The sequence below is a fragment of the Eleutherodactylus coqui genome, chromosome 8 (genome assembly GCF_035609145.1).
Source record: "Eleutherodactylus coqui strain aEleCoq1 chromosome 8, aEleCoq1.hap1, whole genome shotgun sequence".
In the NCBI taxonomy this organism is placed as follows: Eukaryota; Metazoa; Chordata; class Amphibia; order Anura; family Eleutherodactylidae; genus Eleutherodactylus; species Eleutherodactylus coqui.
The window spans coordinates 30,416,700-30,435,382 of record NC_089844.1 but is presented as its reverse complement, the minus strand read 5'-3'; the positions used below and the strand labels follow the sequence as shown (position 1 = coordinate 30,435,382).

Genomic DNA, 18,683 nt, shown 5'->3' with positions numbered 1-18,683 from the left:
TGTCACCACGTCAGCCTTACACACCGAGGATTTGAAAATGCTAAAGCAGATAACCCACTACTAATCCCTTCGGCGCTATCTGAACTATTGTTGTTTTGGATGCATCGGGTATGTCCATGCTTACAACTGGATCTTATCTAATAAAACAGAACTAAGGACTACCCTCTCCATCCATTCTGGTCCTTCTGGGAAATATTTATAAAACCAATGTGTATTTAGACTTGGTCCGCACTATTTGGCCAGTGGACAAGCCTAGCTAGTTTGGACGTTAAAACGCACTTTTGATTTGGCCTATAGGGGGATTGGACCTACTGGTATTACCCTTCCGGCGGACCAGTCATCCAGTCATAGTCATCGTGGCCCCTACGCTAGTCATAGAGTAAAATAAGAGCATAGATCAACCAGATTGTTGGGCATTTTGCTCTTTCAACGTAGGATCATTAATGGGCCAAACTACTGGCTGACTATGGTGCCTATCGCAATAGTTTATTATTTAAAAATTGTCTTTTTGGGAGGCCGTCTTCATTTTTATAAGTTATTATTAAAAGTTATGTTTTATTAAGAAGTAAAGTCAGTGAAGGCGCCCAACAGTTTCTAGGTTTTTAATTCTGCTAAAAACTCAGTGACTCAGACAAGTGAGGGATTTATCGCTCAGTGCCCTGTTGGCAGTTGTGTGTTCACGGCGCAACTATAGCCAATATTCGCTGTTACCTGCGATAATTCAAGCGTAAATACTCGGGTCCGCGTTATTCGAGTCAAACTTTTCATGAAATTCGAGAGCTCTACTCGAGTAACGAACCCCATTGACTACAATGGGAGACTCGAGCATTTTTGCATGTAGGACGCCGGGTCCCGAGCTTTTTTTCTTGGTTCCTTTTCTCTCTCTCTCTCTCTCTGGGGCGGGGTCGGACACGGCTTGATGCTCGTTCGAGCAACGAGCACCATCGAGTACGCTAATACTCGAACGAGCATCAAGCTCGGCAGAGTATGTTCGCTCAACTCTAGTACCTTTAATTTGCAACAAATGACTTTGCATCAACAAGCCTAGCTTTACTAGTAAGTCTCTGGAACCTTATATTTAAGGTTAAGCTCCAACACTGATTAATCCTGGCTGAAACCATGGGCAAGCTATTTAGCTGATGTTGATGGATTTTGTTATAGCTTTACTTGTATTCTCTTGACATTTTGTATCTCTATGTAGTTGCTGGAATACAGAATAATAGCTCTAATTCAGCATTGTGCAACAACGCTCATTTGGGAGCCAGTTCTAGTAATTCTCATCATATGAATAGCATAGGGCCTGGTATTTACTGTCTGCCTCCGAAAGATTAAGAGCAGAAAGGAGACAAGTATATTCTAAAATTTTTAGTCACCATGGCAATGGATTGGTTTAGCCCAGGTAATCATAATCTCTGTTTAATCTCCGTAATGCTCTATGGAATGGAATTAAGCTTTCCTCTATACAATTAACAAGTTTAAATGTCTGCCTGTCCCGGGACTACAGTAGCCATAAACCACTTACCTTCCCTCCTTTCTTCCCTTTTTTCTTTTTGTTTTTATCCCTGTCTACTGCCAGTTTCAGGTTTTGGAGTTCTTGTCTCATCAGCTCATCCACCTTAGTAAGAATATAAAAAATAAAGTGAGCTTTAATGTAATTTTTGTCTTTTTTAGGTATCAAGTGTACTTATGACAATCAGGAATCTGTTGATATGTTAAGTGGGTCGTTTAAGTGTTCCTGTCAAAGTAAATCAAGAAGCGGAACAATTAGTTGAGGACGACTATGACCATCTTAAAACAATCTTGGATTGTCTTTTAGTCAAACCTGTATCCTTATCTCTTCTTCTACTTCCTTCCTCTTATCTTCTTTGATGAGCTCAGAATCGTGTGTCTGATAAAGATTCCAAGACTCATTCCGACTTTTCCAAACACCTGCGAGTGAAGCAGACAGTGAAAAGTAAAGAACATTGCAATGGTGGACTTTTACAATTTATTCACTGATTTACTTGAGATACAATAGAAGTTGCAGAGCACTTCCCTCTAGGGGATCGGTCCTAAGATATATAGTATGATTGAGGCTTCCATGTGTCCTACCTTTTGTAATTTTCACTTCTCATTAATAACCTCACCTTCATAAGTCTGGTTTGCAGATGATATGTCAGGCAGAAATTGACTTGGGTTCATTTTCCAACCTGGTGTTTCTTCCTAAAGGGGTAAGGATAAATGTAACATAACAACCATTGTATATATAGTTCAAAAAATTAACAGAACACTGGAATCATACATTGGATCTCGATGAGCAAAAGAACAGATTTAAGCTGAAAATCTTTACAGATATAAATTGTGTAATTCATATCAACGGTCAATGGAATCCAAAGTCATCGCCCAATTGAGGACTGGATTCCAAATCACCAAGAAAAATCAATTTGTATGAATTTCATCATGGCAACTCATAATGTGACTCAGTAGTGTGTATGACCCCCATGTTCTAATATGCATTTCCAACAAACATGAGGCATGCTCCTGATGAGATGATAGATGGTGTCCGGGAGATCTCCTTCCGAGCCTGGATCAGGGTATTAGTGACTCACTGAATTACTTAACAGCATCAGATGTACTTGTACAGAATGCAGTGATGCAGAATGTCTCAGGGTTCTCAATTGGATTCAGGTCTGTGGAAAGTGAGGGCCAGTCAATGGCATCAATACCTTCATAATCCAATAACTGCCTACACACTTTGGCCACATGAGGCCGGCATTGTTTTGCACCAGACGGGACCAAGGGCCCACTGCAACAGCATAAGGTCTGATAATTGCTCTGAGGATTTAATCCAGATACCTAACTGCAATCAGGGTAGTGTTGGCCATCATGTAGATGTTTGTGTGACCCTCCAAGGAAATGCCCATTTCTGGTCCACTGCCAAACTGTTCATGCTAGATGATGAAAACAGGTTCCACTACAGGATATTGGGCACTCATGCCACCCTTATGGAGCCTTTTTCTGATAGTTTGGTTAAAAAAATGCAGAACAGTAGCATGTTGTAGATCATTTTGTAGGGATCTGGCAGTATAAAGGTGTTGTATTGTTCTCTGTGTTCTCCTAGCTTTGATCTGTGCCTCTTCCAATCAGCTTTCCTGGTCTTCTCCACTCCTGACCTTGGCTTATTTATTGAGCATGTTTACTTTGTTTGCTGCCTGTCTTGACCCTTGATCTGACTCACCATTACACAAGAACTTTTCCTATCCTGCCCTTCACTTTATTCTATGAACATGTCTTCTCCTTTAGTATCGTGTTTCAATAACCATGACCAGCTTGTGCCAGCTGCCTCATAACCGAGACTATTTCTGGGGAAATGTTCTGGTATTCCCTGCAGCAAAGACAAGATCCTGAATGGTGAAGTTAAAGGCTGCAAACCAGGGTGACCCTAGATGTTGCCTCCGGATCTAGCCTTAGACCATATTAGTTTTATGGCACAGTAGATCCAGATCCACTGCCTTGACAGTTATGAAAAAGCCCTAAAATTTAAAGGGGTTCACCAGTTTGAAAATCATTATTTGCTGTAAAGGTCCCTTAAACAAAAGCTAAGCACATGATAGCCTGCAGCTAAGATCCCCGCCAATCAGTTGAAATCAGTGAAGGGAATACAGATGCGAGTGTTCCAAGTTCCTAGTAGTGCCACCACAGGACAAAATGAAGTATCACACAGTTGTTATTGGAATCAGTGGGCTGTCCATGTAATTCACAGACCTGCTTCGTTCTCCAGAGCTGACAGATAAGTGTCCTGAACAGGGGACACTTCTCTATTAAGTCCCATGCCTTAAAGAATTTTTCTAAATCAGACATTGCCTTTAAGTCAATGCCACCAAGAGATTTGTAAAATGTATTTAGCACCAATTATTTTTAATGGCAACCAACCTTATACCGTTCTAAACTGGTACACATTACACAATAGATGAAACAGAGGAGGGAATGTAAATGCATTTAATGGGTATTTGGTGAAGTCATTAATAAGGAATCCCCAAGGAGGTTTAATCTAAATGTTTTTCCTATAGAGTCATATAGCAGTCATGTCTAATGTTGGCCAAACACCAAACCATATCCTGATTTTGTTCCCACATATCATTTATATAATTGAGAAAAACAAGCCTGATGGGGTGACAGATCCTGCTCTCTCAAGTCAATAAGTAATAAAGGTTCAGAAGTTCATGCTTGAAAAGCACAGATGACTGGAAAGATAGATCCCATGTGCGATCCTATAGATACACGGTTCATGTGCAGTACCGCATACATTTAATTAGAGCACTGCTTATGTTAGTGTGGCAGAGTGTTCCATTAACCATATCTGCAGGGAATTATCTCATCGACTGAGGGTTAATAATCTGTATTTCGAAAATGGGAAAATAGCCGGTGATTTCACCTCATATTATCTTACCGGTAAACATCCCATTCGTCAAGGTACTTATTTTTCTTGATTGAATTTAATATATAACTTAATAATATAATTAGCATTATCTTTCATGGAAAAGATAACATATCAGCACTAAAGTAAAAAAAAATAGTATGGGGATTATGATGTAAGTTTTTTCATGCTTTTTTTGAAAATCTGAAATCATGACATGTGCCTATTTTTCTATATGTATTTTATTATTCATTATTTATATAGCACCAACATTCTCCACAGCGTTGTTATGCTATTCATTCAATCAATAAAGTCTCGATACTTTAACCCTTTGCAATCCAATTTTGGATTCAGGGTTTCCTAGGGGGCTTTCTCTTTCTGCCATTATACAATGGCACCATCTGCTGGCTAGAGTTAGTACTGCGGTATAGGACAGTAAGAATACCCTGCTGGACGTCTTCCAACATCAGAGCTGTACAGGCTTCAATCAGAATGTCTTTAGACGTCAGACAGTGGATTGGAAAGGGTTAAATGCTCCTATCTGCCCAAATTATCCAACTTGAATGCACACAGTAGTTTGCACAGTATTTCCTTTGGAGCTGCAGTTTGTGCTTTAGAGCTGCTGTTCTTGCTCTTTCATGGGGGACAGGAAGTTTCAACAATGTCAGCCATTTTGAAGTCTATAGGCAACTATTTTATGTATATAAGCATATAAAATACTTCTCTACTCCCTCTTCCTTCTCTTCTTGACTGTTAATTTTTGTGTTTTTGCCATAGCCACGGCATTGTATTGTTTTTTCTTGCTTCGATTACCAGACAAAGGGAAAACGGTTTTACACTAAGCTAAGGGCCCTTCCATAGCTATAAAATAAAGTAAGACATGTATGTTTAATAAAAAATAGACTGTATTAATAGCCAGGGGCGTAACTATAGAGGATGCAGGGGATGTGGTTGCACCCGGGCCCAGGAGCCTTAGGGGGGGCATAAGGCCTCTTCTCTCCATATAGGGAGCCCAGTACTATGAATAAAGCATTATAGTTGATGGCCCTGTTACAGGTTTTGCATTGGGGCCCAGGAGCTTCAAGTTACGCCTCTGTTAATAGCGCACCTTTCTGCCTGTCTCTACCAAGTCTCGGATTATTAGCTGTCATATAGTGGAGTCAGATCTTAGCTACTATATAAGTACTGTTGAAAAGTTTTATAGAAATTGGACAAAGAACCAGTTTGCAATTTGGTTAATATTAAACACCACCGAAAACACGTTTGTATGTCAGGAAAGATTTGTGGCAACAAAATCTCAATATTCCTTTACTAATCCCTGTCCTTCAAGGAGGATGTATGGAGCCGATTTTTTTGTTATTCCTGGGGCCGAGGGAAAGGGTGGATGGTGAGAAGACTACAGTTACATACTGATTAAATGCATATTTTCAGAGATTGCCATCAACTTGTAACCACATCTTTCCTCTGTGACCTGTAGGGCACACTTGGCTTTCTAGGAACTGTGGCGGCTATTCCTTCTACTCCCCTGAGCCAACCATCCCTCTGATAGCAGTTTGTGTCATTCAACGAAATACACAATGTTGGCATTCAGTCAACATTGAGTCGTGTTGCTTTTGCTCAAATACATTCTAATGTATCACTAAGTCATAGGAGAAATATTATCTTTATGATGGTAAAGTAATAAGAAAATGTGTAAGTTAAGAAGGTTACTATTATTTAAGATTAGAGATGAGCGAACGTACTTGTCCGAGCTTGATACTCGTTCGAGTATTAGCGTGTTCGAGATGCTCGTTACTCGTAACGAGTACCACGCGGTGTTCGGGTTACTTTCACTTTCATCTCTGAGACGTTAGCGCGCTTTTCTGGCCAATTGAAAGACAGGGAAGGCATTACAACTTCCCCCTGGGACGTTCAAGCCCTATACCACCCCCCTGCAGTGAGTGGCTGGGGAGATCAGGTGTCACCTGAGTATAAAAATCGGCCCCTCCCGCGGCTCGCCTCAGATGCGTTCTGACATAGCTGAAGGAAAGTGCTATCGTGTTGGAGCTGCTATAGGGAGAGTGTTAGGAGTTATTGTAGGCTTCAAGAACCCCAACGGTCCTTCTTAGGGCCACATCTAACCGTGTGCAGTACTGTGGAGGCTGCTTTTTGCAGTGTTGCACTTTTTTTTTTTTTTTTTGGTATATCGGCTGTGCAGAGCATTGCGCCCTGCAGTAATACTCCAGGGACAGAAGTGCTTAGGCAGGGAGAGCGTTAGGAGTATTTTAGGCTTCAAGAACCCCAACGGTCCTTCTTAGGGCCACATCTAACCGTGTGCAGTACTGTGGAGGCTGCTTTTTGCAGTGTTGCACATTTTGTTTTTTGGTATATCGGCCGTGCAGAGCATTGCGCCCTGCAGTAATACTCCAGGGACAGAAGTGTGGAGGCAGGGACAGAAGACACATTATTGATTGAATATAGGCAGTGGGCCTTTTCTAAAAAAAATTGGGCAAAAAATCTATTTGGCCTGCCTGTCACTGTGCTCAGTGTTCTGGGTCTGTGTGTGCTGGGTGTAGTAGTTCTACAAAATCATACGCAGCCAGCTAAGTGTTACAGCAGGCTTGCGCCAAATTATTTCCTGGCTCTGTCTGGGCTCTGAAATCACCGCTGTGTTGCAGTTAACAGTGCAACACTCTACAGTTCTGTGACATAGTCCAGGGACAGAAGTGTGGAGGCAGGGACAGAAGACACATTATTGATTGAATATAGGCAGTGGGCCTTTTCTAAAAAATATTGGGCAAAAAATCTATTTGGCCTGCCTGTCACTGTGCTCAGTGTTCTGGGTCTGTGTGTGCTGGGTGTAGTAGTTCTACAAAATCATACGCAGCCAGCTAAGTGTTACAGCAGGCTTGCGCCAAATTATTTCCTGGCGTTCCGTAAGCGAAGTCAGCCTCCAACCACAGGCCAATAAGCGGCACATTTAATTACAGCGTTCTGTTTCTGCATTACTGGTAATACAGCATGCTGAGGGGTAGGGGTAGGCCTAGAGGACGTGGACGCGGCCGAGGACGCGGAGGCCCAAGTCAGGGTGTGGGCACAGGCCGAGCCAGTGCGGTGGCCAGGGGTAGAGGCAGGGCCAGACCGAATAATCCACCAACTGTTTCCCAAAGCGCCCCCTCGCGCCATGCCACCCTGCAGAGGTCAAGGTGCTCTACAGTGTGGCAGTTTTTCACAGAGACGCCTGACGACCGACGAACAGTGGTGTGCAACCTTTGTCGCGCCAAGATCAGCTGGGGAGGCACCACCACCAGCATGCGCAGGCATATGATGGCCAAGCACCCCACAAGGTGGGACGAAGGCCGTTCACCGCCTCCGGTTTGCACCACTGCCTCTCCCCCTGTGCCCCAACCTGCCACTGACATCCAACCCCCCTCTCAGGGCACAGGCACTACCGTCTCCTGGCCTGCACCCACACCCTCACCTCCGCTGTCCTCGGCCCCATCCAACAATGTCTCTCAGCGCAGCGTCCAGACGTCGCTAGCGCCACTGTTTGAGCACGAGCGCAAGTATGCCGCCATGCACCCGCACGCTCAAGCGTTAAACGTGCACATTGCCAAATTGATCAGCCTGGAGATGCTGCCGTATAGGCTTGTGGAAATGCAGGCTTTCAAAAGCATGATGGCGGCGGCGGCCCCGCGCTACTCGGTTCCCAGTCGCCACTACTTTTCCCGATGTGCCGTCCCAGGCCTGCACGACCACGTCTCCCTCAACATTGTACGCGCCCTCACCAACGCGGTTACCGCCAAGGTCCACTTAACAACCGACACGTGGACAAGCACAGGCGGGCAGGCCACTATATCTCCCTGACGGCACATTGGGTGAATTTAGTGGAGGCTGGGACAGAGTCAGAGCCTGGGACCGCTCACGTCCTACCCACCCCCCGAATTGCGTGCCCCAGGTCGGTGGTGGTATCTGCGGCGGTGTATGCTTCCTCCACTAAACCACCCTCCTCCTCCTCCTCCTCCTCCTACGCAACCTCTGTCTCGCAATCAAGATGTGTCAGCAGCAGTACGTCGCCAGCAGTCGGTGTCACGCGGCGTGGCAGCACAGCGGTGGGCAAGCGTCAGCAGGCCGTGCTGAAGCTACTCAGCTTAGGAGAGAAGAGTCAGACGGCCCACGAACTGCTGCAGGGTCTGATAGAGCAGACCGACCGCTGGCTTGCGCCGCTGAGCCTCCAACCGGGCATGGTCGTGTGTGACAACGGCCGTAACCTGGTGACGGCTCTGCAGCTCAACAGCCTCACGCACGTGCCATGCCTGGCCCATGTCTTTAATTTGGTGGTTCAGTGCTTTCTGAAAAGCTACCCACACTTGTCATACCTGCTCGGAAAGGTGCGCCAGCTCTGCGCACATTTCCGCAAGTCCCACACGCACGCTGCCACCCTGCGGACACTGCAACATCGGTTTCATCTGCCACTGCACCGATTGCTGTGCGACGTGCCCACACAGTGGAACTCTATGCTCCACATGTTGGCCAGGCTCTATGAGCAGCGTAGAGCTATTGTGGAATACCAACTCCAACATGGGCAGCGTAGTGGGAGTCAGCCTCCTCAATTATTTACAGAAGAGTGGGCCTGGTTGGCAGACATCTGCCAGATCCTTGGAAACTTTGAGGAGTCTACCCAGATGGTGAGCGGGGATGCTGCAATCATTAGCGTCACCATTCCTCTGCTATGCCTCTTGAGAAGTTCCCTGCAAAGCATAAAGGCAGACGCTTTGGAATCGGAAATGGAGGCGGGGGAAGACAGTATGCCGCTGGATAGTCAGAGCAACCTCATGTCTATATCTCAGCGCGTTGAGGAGGAGGGGGAGGAGCATGAGGAGGAGGGGGAAGAGACAGCTTGGCCCATTGCTGAGGGGACAGATGCTGCTTGCCTGTCATCCTTTCAGCGTGTATGGCCAGAGGAGGAGGAGGAGGAGGGGGAGGAGCATGAGGAGGAGGGGGAAGAGACAGCTTGGCCCACTGCTGAGGGTACAGATGCAGCTTGCCTGTCATCCTTTCAGCGTGTATGGCCTGAGGAGGAGGAGGAGGAGGAGGAGGAGGAGGATCCTGAAAGTAATCTTCCGAGTGAGGACAGCCATGTGTTGCGTACAGGTATCCTGGCACACATAGCTGACTTCATGTTAGGATGCCTTTCTCGTGACCCTCGCGTTTCACGCATTCTGTCCACTACGGATTACTGGGTGTACACACTGCTCGACCCACGGTATAAGGAGAGCCTTTCCACTCTCATTCCCGAAGAGGAAAGGGGTTCGAGAATGATGCTATACCACAGGGCGCTGGTGGACAAACTGATGGTAAACTTCCCATCTGACAGCGCTAGTGGCCGAAGGCGCATTTCCGCGGCCCAGGTAGCAGGGGAGGCGCAGAGATCAGGCAGCATGTTGAGCGCAGGCAGGGGAACACTCTCTAAGGCCTTTGACAGCTTTATGGCTCCCCAGCAAGACTGTGTCACCGGTCCCCAGTCAAGGCTGAGTTGGCGGGAGCACTGTAAAAGGATGGTGAGGGAGTACGTAGCCGATCGCACGACCATCCTCGGTGACGCCTCTGCCCCCTACAACTACTGGGTGTCGAAGCTGGACACGTGGCCTGAACTCGCGCTGTATGCCCTGGAGGTGCTTGCTTGTCCTGCGGCTAGCGTCTTGTCAGAGAGTGTGTTTAGTGTGGCTGGGGAAATCATCACGGATAAGCGTACCCACCTGTCAACCGACAGTGCCGACAGGCTTACACTCATCAAGATGAACAAAGCCTGGATTTCCCCAGACTTCTCTTCTCCACCAGCGGACAGCAGCGATACCTAAACAATACGTAGGCTGCACCCGCAGATGGAAGCATTGTTCTCTATCACCATCCAAAACGGGGACCTTTTTGATTCATCTATCTGTGTATAATATTCCTCCTCCTCCGCCTGCTCCTCCTTCTCAAACCTCACATAATCACGCCGAACGGGCAATTTTTCTTAGGCCCACAAGGCTCAGTCATATAATTTTTCTAAACAATTTTTATACGTTTCAATGCTCATTAAAGCGTTGAAACTTTCACCTGAACCAATTTTTATTTTTACTGGGCTGCCTCCAGGCCTAGTTACCAATTAAGCCACATTAACCAAAGCGATTAATGGGTTTCACCTGCCCTCTTGGTTGGGCATGGGCAATTTTTCTCAGGTACATTACTACTGTTGGTACACCAATTTTTGGGGGCCCTCGTCTACAGTGTAATCAAATTAATTTTTTGCCCACCTGCATTACAGCTGATGTAATATCAGCTGTGTTGGGCACTGCAATGGGATATATTTATCTACCGCCAGTGGCTTCCTGGCACCCACCCATGCTGTCGGTCCACACGGAGTTGTAACTACATGTGTCCACTTCTAAAGAACCCCAGTCTGACTGGGGCATGCAGTGTGGCCCGAAGCCCACCTGCATTAAACATGACATTACCTCAGCTGTGATGGGCAATGCAATGGGATATATTTATGTACAGCCGGTGGGTTCCAGGGAGCCACCCATGCTGTGGGTCCACAGGGAGTTGTAACTGCATGTGTCCACTTCTAAAGAACCCCAGTCTGACTGGGGCATGCAGTGTGGCCCGAAGCCCACCTGCATCAAACATGACATTATCTCAGCTGTGATGGGCAATGCAATGGGATATATTTATGTACCGCCGGTGGGTTCCAGGGAGCCACCCATGCTGTGGGTCCACAGGGAGTTGTAACTGCATGTGTCCACTTCTAAAGAACCCCAGTCTGACTGGGGCATGCAGTGTGTGCCGAAGCCCACCTGCATTAAACATGACATTATTACCTCAGCTGTGATGGGCAATGCAATGGGATATATTTATCTACCGCCGGTGGCTTCCTGGCACCCACCCATGCTGTCGGTCCACACGGAGTTGTAACTACATGTGTCCACTGCTAAAGAACCCCAGTCTGACTGGGGCATGCAGTGTGGGCCGAAGCCCCGCTGCATTTAACATGAATTTATTACCTCAGCTGTGATGGGCAATGCAATGGGATATATTTATCTACCGCCGGTGGCTTCCTGGCACCCACCCATGCTGTCGGTCCACACGGAGTTGTAACTACATGTGTCCACTTCTAAAGAACCCCAGTCTGACTGGGGCATGCAGTGTGGCCCGAAGCCCACCTGCATTAAACATGACATTACCTCAGCTGTGATGGGCAATGCAATGGGATATATTTATGTACCGCCGGTGGCTTCCTGGCACCCACCCATGCTGTGCGTCCACAGGGAGTTGTAACTGCATGTGTCCACTTCTAAAGAACCCCAGTCTGACTGGGGCATGCAGTGTGGGCCGAAGCCCACCTGCATTAAACATGACATTATTACCTCAGCTGTGATGGGCAATGCAATGGGATATATTTATGTACCGCCGGTGGCTTCCTGGCACCCACCCATGCTGTTGGTCCACAGGGACTTCACAATAGGGAGTTGTACCTGCCTGTGTCTATGAATTAAAAACCCTGGTCCGGTTGGGGCATGCAGTGTGGGCCGAAGCCCACCTGCATTTAATCTGACGTTAGCTCTGCTGTCCAGGGCACTGCAATGGGATACATTTATGTACAGCCGGTGGGTTCCAGGGAGCAACCCATGCTGTGGGTGCACACGGAATTCCCATTGCGGAGTTGTACCTGCCTGTGACTATTTATAAAAAACCGCAGTCTGACTGGGGCATGCAGACACCTAGACAGAATGAATAGTGTGTGGCACGTAGGTTCCCCATTGCTATGCCCACGTGTGCAGCTCCAGATGGAGGTGGCACAGGATTGGATTTCTCATTGCTTATGTACAGCATTGTGGACTATCGCCCCGTCCCTTTTAAAGAGGGTCGCTGCCTAGCCGAGCCAACCCTCTGCAGTGTGTGCCTGCGGTTCCTCCTCTTGGCAGACGCACTTATAAATAGACATGAGTGTGGCGTGGCATGAGGGCAGCTGAAGGCTGCGCAGGGACACTTTGGTGTGCGCTGTGGGGGGGGAGGGGGGGGGTTGGGCAGCATGTAACCCAGGAGAAGTGGCAGTGGAGTGTCATGCAGGCAGTGATTGTGCTTTGTTGTAGCTAGTGTGGTGCTTAGCAACGTTATGCATTGCTAATGAGGGCTTTTCAGAAGTGAAAGTTGTTGGGAGGGGGGGGGCCCACTCTTGCCGCTATTGTGGTTTAATATTGGGACCTGGGAACTTGAGATGCAGCCCAACATGTAGCCCCTCACCTGCCCTATCCGTTGCTGTGTCGTTCCCATCACTTTCTTGAATTGCCCAGATTTTCACAAACGAAAACCTTAGCGAGCATCGGCGATATACAAAAATGCTCGGGTCGCCCATTGACTTCAATGGGGTTCGTTACTCGAAACGAACCCTCGAGCATCGCGAAAAGTTCGTCTCGAGTAACGAGCACCCAAGCATTTTGGTGCTCGCTCATCTCTATTTAAGATCTTGGTTATTGGAGCCCAGAATCATGGACTTTCGATAGAGGCAGAGAAACACCAAGACTCAGCTGGTATAGGGTTGGTGGTGTTATGTGTAGAGGGGGACGCCTCTTTTTTTCCGAGCGATTTCTTTGTGTTTTAAGTTTGTGTTTGTGTGCCTGTTACTTTTAGGATGTGTAGTTGTGGTGGGTAGTTCATTAAGGACTTCCTGGTGCCAGTGTGAGACACAGTGATGGTGAAGCCTTGCCGTTTTGCTGCTCTCCAGCTCCTGGGCAGGCATCAGGGACAACATTTAGGATGATACTACATGAGCCAGATTTATTAACTGTGACCACATTAAAGTTTTGCTATCTAGGAATTAATGCCATGGGTACTCCATGTACCTACCACCTTGTCCAGAATCATCTAGTGAAGCTCACACGATACTGAAACAAATGGACATTCCTATATCCTGTATTAGAATATGGTACAGCAGTGACTTTTATTCAAGTGCCTGATGTTTGTGCAGTTCCGGTACTCTGTACTGCACACCGGCAAGAAATATGATGCAGAAGCCACTATGTGGATGTCTTCCACAGGAATCACCTACTAGCTTCAATGCTTCAGAAGCCTTCAGATAGATTGTGCAATCTCCATCGAAACCTCCCTATGATCCTGGCCTGTGTCCTGGGAGCCCCTACCTTTTATTCTGGCCTCCCTACATTATGCACAATACTGCATACCTTCCTGGAAAGGTACTTTGAAATGTATATGCTACCTATTTGCTTAGGAGTATCTCCATAGCATTCTGTATTACTGTCTGATTGTTGGATTCTCTAAGTTCCCTGATGAGGAAAGCTCTACAAATGTAGAATGTAATATATGGTCTTGCTGAGTCCACCAGAGATGGGGAAGGTCTCTGCTGTGGCCTTCTACTCCTGGGGTTCAAATCAGAGGATCCCCTCTATAATGTCTGTATGTATTAATAGTCGAGTGAAAATAATGTCCTACACACCACTAAAATAGGCCGGGTGCTTGTGGGAGACTTGCAAGAGTCCAATGCAATTTAGCAGAAAAATCCACAGCATTCAGATTAATGTACAGCTGGTATTCAGTATTTATTCAGCACATGTAGATGCATCCAGGGCATTGGATGAGTATTGGCCATATGGCAGTTCAGTCTGCACATAGTGTCAGATGTTTCAGTCTAGCTGGACCTTCTTCAAGGACTGAGGCTGTCTCAGCAAGAAGTGAAAGGAGATGCTATGGGCATTACTTCTTTCACTTCTTGCTGAGACAGTCTCAGTTGTTGTAAAAGGTCTGGCTAGACCAAAACGTCCGACACTATGTGCAGGCTATACTAACATATGGGTAATACACTTTCAATGCCCTGTATGTATCTACATGTGCTAAATAAATATTGAATACTGATTGCAAAGTGATCAGAGTGCTGTAGATATTTTCCACTGTATGTACTAGGTCATATGCAAATGGACAATCCAGATGTGACAACTCATTTAATGAGATTTTTACAAAGATTTTTTTCCCAAAAAATATGGCTAGGATCAGATGACAAATAAAAATGAATTCGTACTGTGATGATACTGAAACTAAACTGAGTTTGTCAAGAATATATTTAAGAATATGACTAGAGTTGAGCGAACGTACTCTTCCGAGCTTGATGCTCGTTCGAGTATTAGCATACTAGTGAGTGTAGTATTAGAGAGAGAGAGAGAGACAGAGAGAGAGAGAGAGAGAGAGAGAGAGAGAGAGAGCTTGGCAACCGGCGTCCCACATACAAAAATGCTCGAGTCTCTCATTGAAGTCAATGGAGTTTGTTACTCGAATAGAGCTCTCGAATTTTACGAAAAGCTCGACTCGAATAATGAGGACCTGAGAATTTTGGTGCTCGCTAGGGATGAGCGAGCATACTCGGTTCGGGTGTTTTTGCACTCGAACACCGCTTTTTCCGAGTAACTGATTACTCGAACGAAAAGATTCGGGGGGCGCTGGGGGGCGGCGTGGTGGGGCGGGGGTAGCAGTGGTGAACAGTGGGGAGCTATCTCCCCCCCCCACTCCCCTCTGCAACCCCCCGCTCACCCCCGGCGCCCCCCGAATCTTTTCGTCCAAGTAGTCAGTTACTCGGAAAAAGCGGTGCTCGAGTGCAAAAACACCCGAACCGAGTACGTTCGCTCATCTCTACTATATGACTGTTAATATTGAAATAAAAAAATCTATGAAGATAGGAATAACTGTCTAGTATAATTGTATCAAGAATGGTCAACAGATATAAGCATGTGTCTGTCAGATTAAAGCATACATAGCACACCCTAGAGAGACAGAGATATACCGGAATACTACAAAGGTCCTAAAGAAATACCGCAAAAAAGGAAAAATATTTTCAACAGATTGATTCTCATAGTCAATATAGACAATAAATATATAATGTATCATTTTTCTTTAATAGTGCCACCAGACTACTCCTATTAATAGATGCAACAGACTACCCTCATTAACAGTGCCATTAACAGTGCCACCAGAATGCTGTTAACAGTGCTATCAGAGCACCGGCAAAGCCACCAGAATCTCTTATCAATAGTGCTATCATTAATAATGCCCTTAAAGTGTACCCGAGTCTTCAACAAGTTTTCTAAAATATAACAGGTTCTCCTTACTCGCTCATTTGCTCCTGTTTGAGCCTTCTTTCATGTCTGTAAGTTCTGATATTCAGGTGGTCTTACCCATTTTTCTGTTACCCTGCTGTTTGCAATTCACTTCCATGCAGGGGACGTGTCATAAGTCTAGTATTCTGCCTGTAGTTAACTGTCCTGCACTTCTTTGCCCCGACTTCCCGCACTGCAATATGCAGTCTGTGCTCCAATCAGCAAGGAGACAGTATTTGAATGTTCCCTCCTCTGCTCTCCCAGGACAATTCAGGCATTCAGATACATTCTGGCCAAATGGTGAGTAAAGCCAATATAATGTGTTTACACACACATATACACACAGACACAAACAATCCCAAGAGAGATTGTGGAGTTTGTTATCAAAGTGTCTGCAGATCTGTCGGCCTGCAGCCTCTATGTGTATGGAAGCCACCTGTGATGATAGCTTCCCTCCCCTGTGTCCTTGTTACTACAGCAGCTCTCCATCTAAAGCCAAAAACTGGAAGCTGGATGGGAGAACCCTAGTGGCAGCCACTTTAAACATGATTTACTGGGGTAAAGCAACAACCTTTTAACCCTTTCCAATCCACTGTCTGATGTCTAAAGACATTATAATTCAAGGCTGTACAGCTCTGATGTTCGAAGACATCCATCGGGGCTCTCTTACTGTATATTGCCAGCCTTTCTGCTGTCAGAGCCTACCCAACGCGTTACCTCATGCAATACTGGCTTTAGCCAGCAGATAGAGCTGTTTTATAATGGCAGAAAACGAGTAAGCCCCCTAAGAAAACCAGGATACAAATTGGATTGGAAATGTTTACATGTAAGTATATTACAGAAATGATGAGATGAACACAACTTAGTAGATGAGTATACATTGTCTGAAAAGTTAGTGTCTAGAGATGAGCGAGCATACTCGTCCGAGCTTGATGCTCGTTCAAGTATTAGGGTGTTTGAGATGCTTGTTCCTCGAGACGAGCACCACGCGATGTTCGAGTTACTTTCACTTTCTTCTCTGAGAGATTTGCGCGCTTTTCTGGCCAATAGAAAGACAGGGAAGGCATTACAACTTCCTCTTGTGACGTTCCAGCCCTATACCACCCCCCTGCAGTGAGTGGCTGGGGAGATCAGGTGTCACCCGAGTAATAAAATCTGCCCCGCCCGCGTCTCGCCACAGATGCATGCTGACAGAGATCAGGGAAAATGCTGCTGATGCTGCTGCTGCTATAGGACAGTGTTAGGTGTTATTTTAATCTTCAAGAACCCCAACGGTCCTTCTTAGGGCCACATCTGACCGTGTGCAGTACTGTTGAGGCTGCTGGGAGCAGTGTTGCACAATTTTTTTTTTTTGTATATCGGGTGTGCAGAGCATTGCGTCCTCAGTCTGCAGTCATTGTACATAGTATAGGGGCAGTACTGGTGAGGCAGGGACAGTGGTACAGGGAAAGAGGTATACTGGCTATATAGGCAGTGTGGTTGTTCCCACAAAGTTTAAAAATATACAAGATTTGGCCTGCCTGTCAGTGCCTTCTGTTTACAGCGTCTCTGCTGGGGGTAGTAGTTGGTGAATTAATACCCAGCCTTGCGCATAATTGTTTCCTGCCTCTGCAGTGCATTACGTACGCGAAGTCAGCCTCCAACAGGGCAATCGAAATACAGTGCATATCACAGGCAGTGTGGTTTTTCCAACAAAGTTAAAAAATATACAAGATTTGGCCTGCCTGTCAGTGTCTTCCGTTTACAGCGTCTCTGCTAGGGGAAGTAGTTGGTGAATTAATACCCAGCCTTGCGCATAATTGTTGCCTGCCTCTGCAGTGCGTTACGTATGCGAAGTCAGCCTCCAACCACAGGCCAATAAGCGGCACATTTAATTACAGCGTTCTGTTTCTGCTAATCTCGTAATACACCATGCTGAGGGGTAGGGGTAGGCCTAGAGGACGTGGACGGGGGCGAGGACGCGGAGGCCCAAGTCAGGGTGTGGGCACAGGCCGGGCTCCTGATCCAGGTGTATCGCAGCCGACTGCTGCGGGATTAGGAGAGAGGCAAGTTTCTGGTGTCCCCAGATTCATCTCACAATTAATGGGTCCACGCGGTAGACCTTTATTAGAAAATGAGCAGTGTGAGCAGGTCCTGTCGTGGATCGCAGAAAGTGCATCCAGCAATCTATTGACCACCCAGACTTCTACGCCGTCCACTGCTGCAACTCTAAATCCTCTGGCTGCTGCTCCTGCTTCCTCCCAGCCTCCTCACTCCATTAAAATGACACATTCTGAGGAGCAGGCAGACTTCCAGGAACTGTTCTCGGGCCCCTGCCCAGAATGCGCAGCAATGGTTCCTCTCCCACCGGAGGAGTTTGTCGTGACCGATGCCCAACCTTTGGAAAGTTCCCGGGGTCCGGGGGATGAGGCTGGGGACTTCCGGCAACTGTCTCAAGAGCTTTCAGTGGGTGAGGAGGACGATGACGATGAGACACAGTTGTCTATCAGTCAGGTAGTAGTAATTTCAGTAAGTCCGAGGGAGGAGCACACAGAGGATTCGGAGGAAGAGCAGCTGGACGATGAGGTGACTGACCCCACCTGTTTTGCTAAGCCTACTAAGGACAGGTCTTCAGAGGGGGGGGGCAAGTGCAGCAGCAGGGCAGGTTGGAAGAGGCAGTGCGGTGGCCAGGGGTAGAGGCAGGGCCAGACCGAGTAATCCACCAACTGTTTCCCAAAGCGCCCCCTCGCGCCATGCCATCCTGCAGAGGCCGAGGTGCTCAAAGGTGTGGCAGTTTTTCACTGAGAGTGCAGACGACCGACGAACTGTGGTGTGCAAGGTTTGTCGTGCCAAGATAAGCCGGGGAGCCACCACCACCAGCCTTACCACCACCAGCATGCGCAGGCATATGATGGCCAAGCACCCCACAAGGTGGGACGAAGGCTGTTCACCGCCTCCGGTTTGCACCACTGCCTCTCCCCCTGTGCCCCAACCTGCCACTGAGATCCAACCCCCCTCTCAGGACACAGGCACGACCGTCTCCCGGCCTGCACCCACACGCTCACCTCCGCTGTCCTCGGCCCCATCCAGCAATGTCTCTCAGTGCAGCATCCAGACGTCGCTAGCGCAACTGTTTGAGTGCAAGAGCAAGTACGCCGCCACGCACCCGCACGCTCAAGCGTTAA

General features: G+C 47.1%; 1 protein-coding gene across 1 annotated transcript in view; it reads right to left on the bottom strand.

The window, feature by feature from the left end:
* IQCA1 (IQ motif containing with AAA domain 1) overlaps positions 1 to 18,683 on the bottom strand; it is a 201,647-nt gene that overhangs the window by 29,228 nt on the left and 153,736 nt on the right. Inside the window, exons 9-11 of the mRNA XM_066575405.1 lie at positions 2,127 to 2,202; positions 1,823 to 1,929; positions 1,523 to 1,615 (exon numbers count right to left, since the gene is read on the bottom strand). Of these exons, the coding sequence (XP_066431502.1) occupies positions 1,523 to 1,615; positions 1,823 to 1,929; positions 2,127 to 2,202 (276 nt within the window). The remainder of the gene's footprint in view (positions 1 to 1,522; positions 1,616 to 1,822; positions 1,930 to 2,126; positions 2,203 to 18,683) is intronic.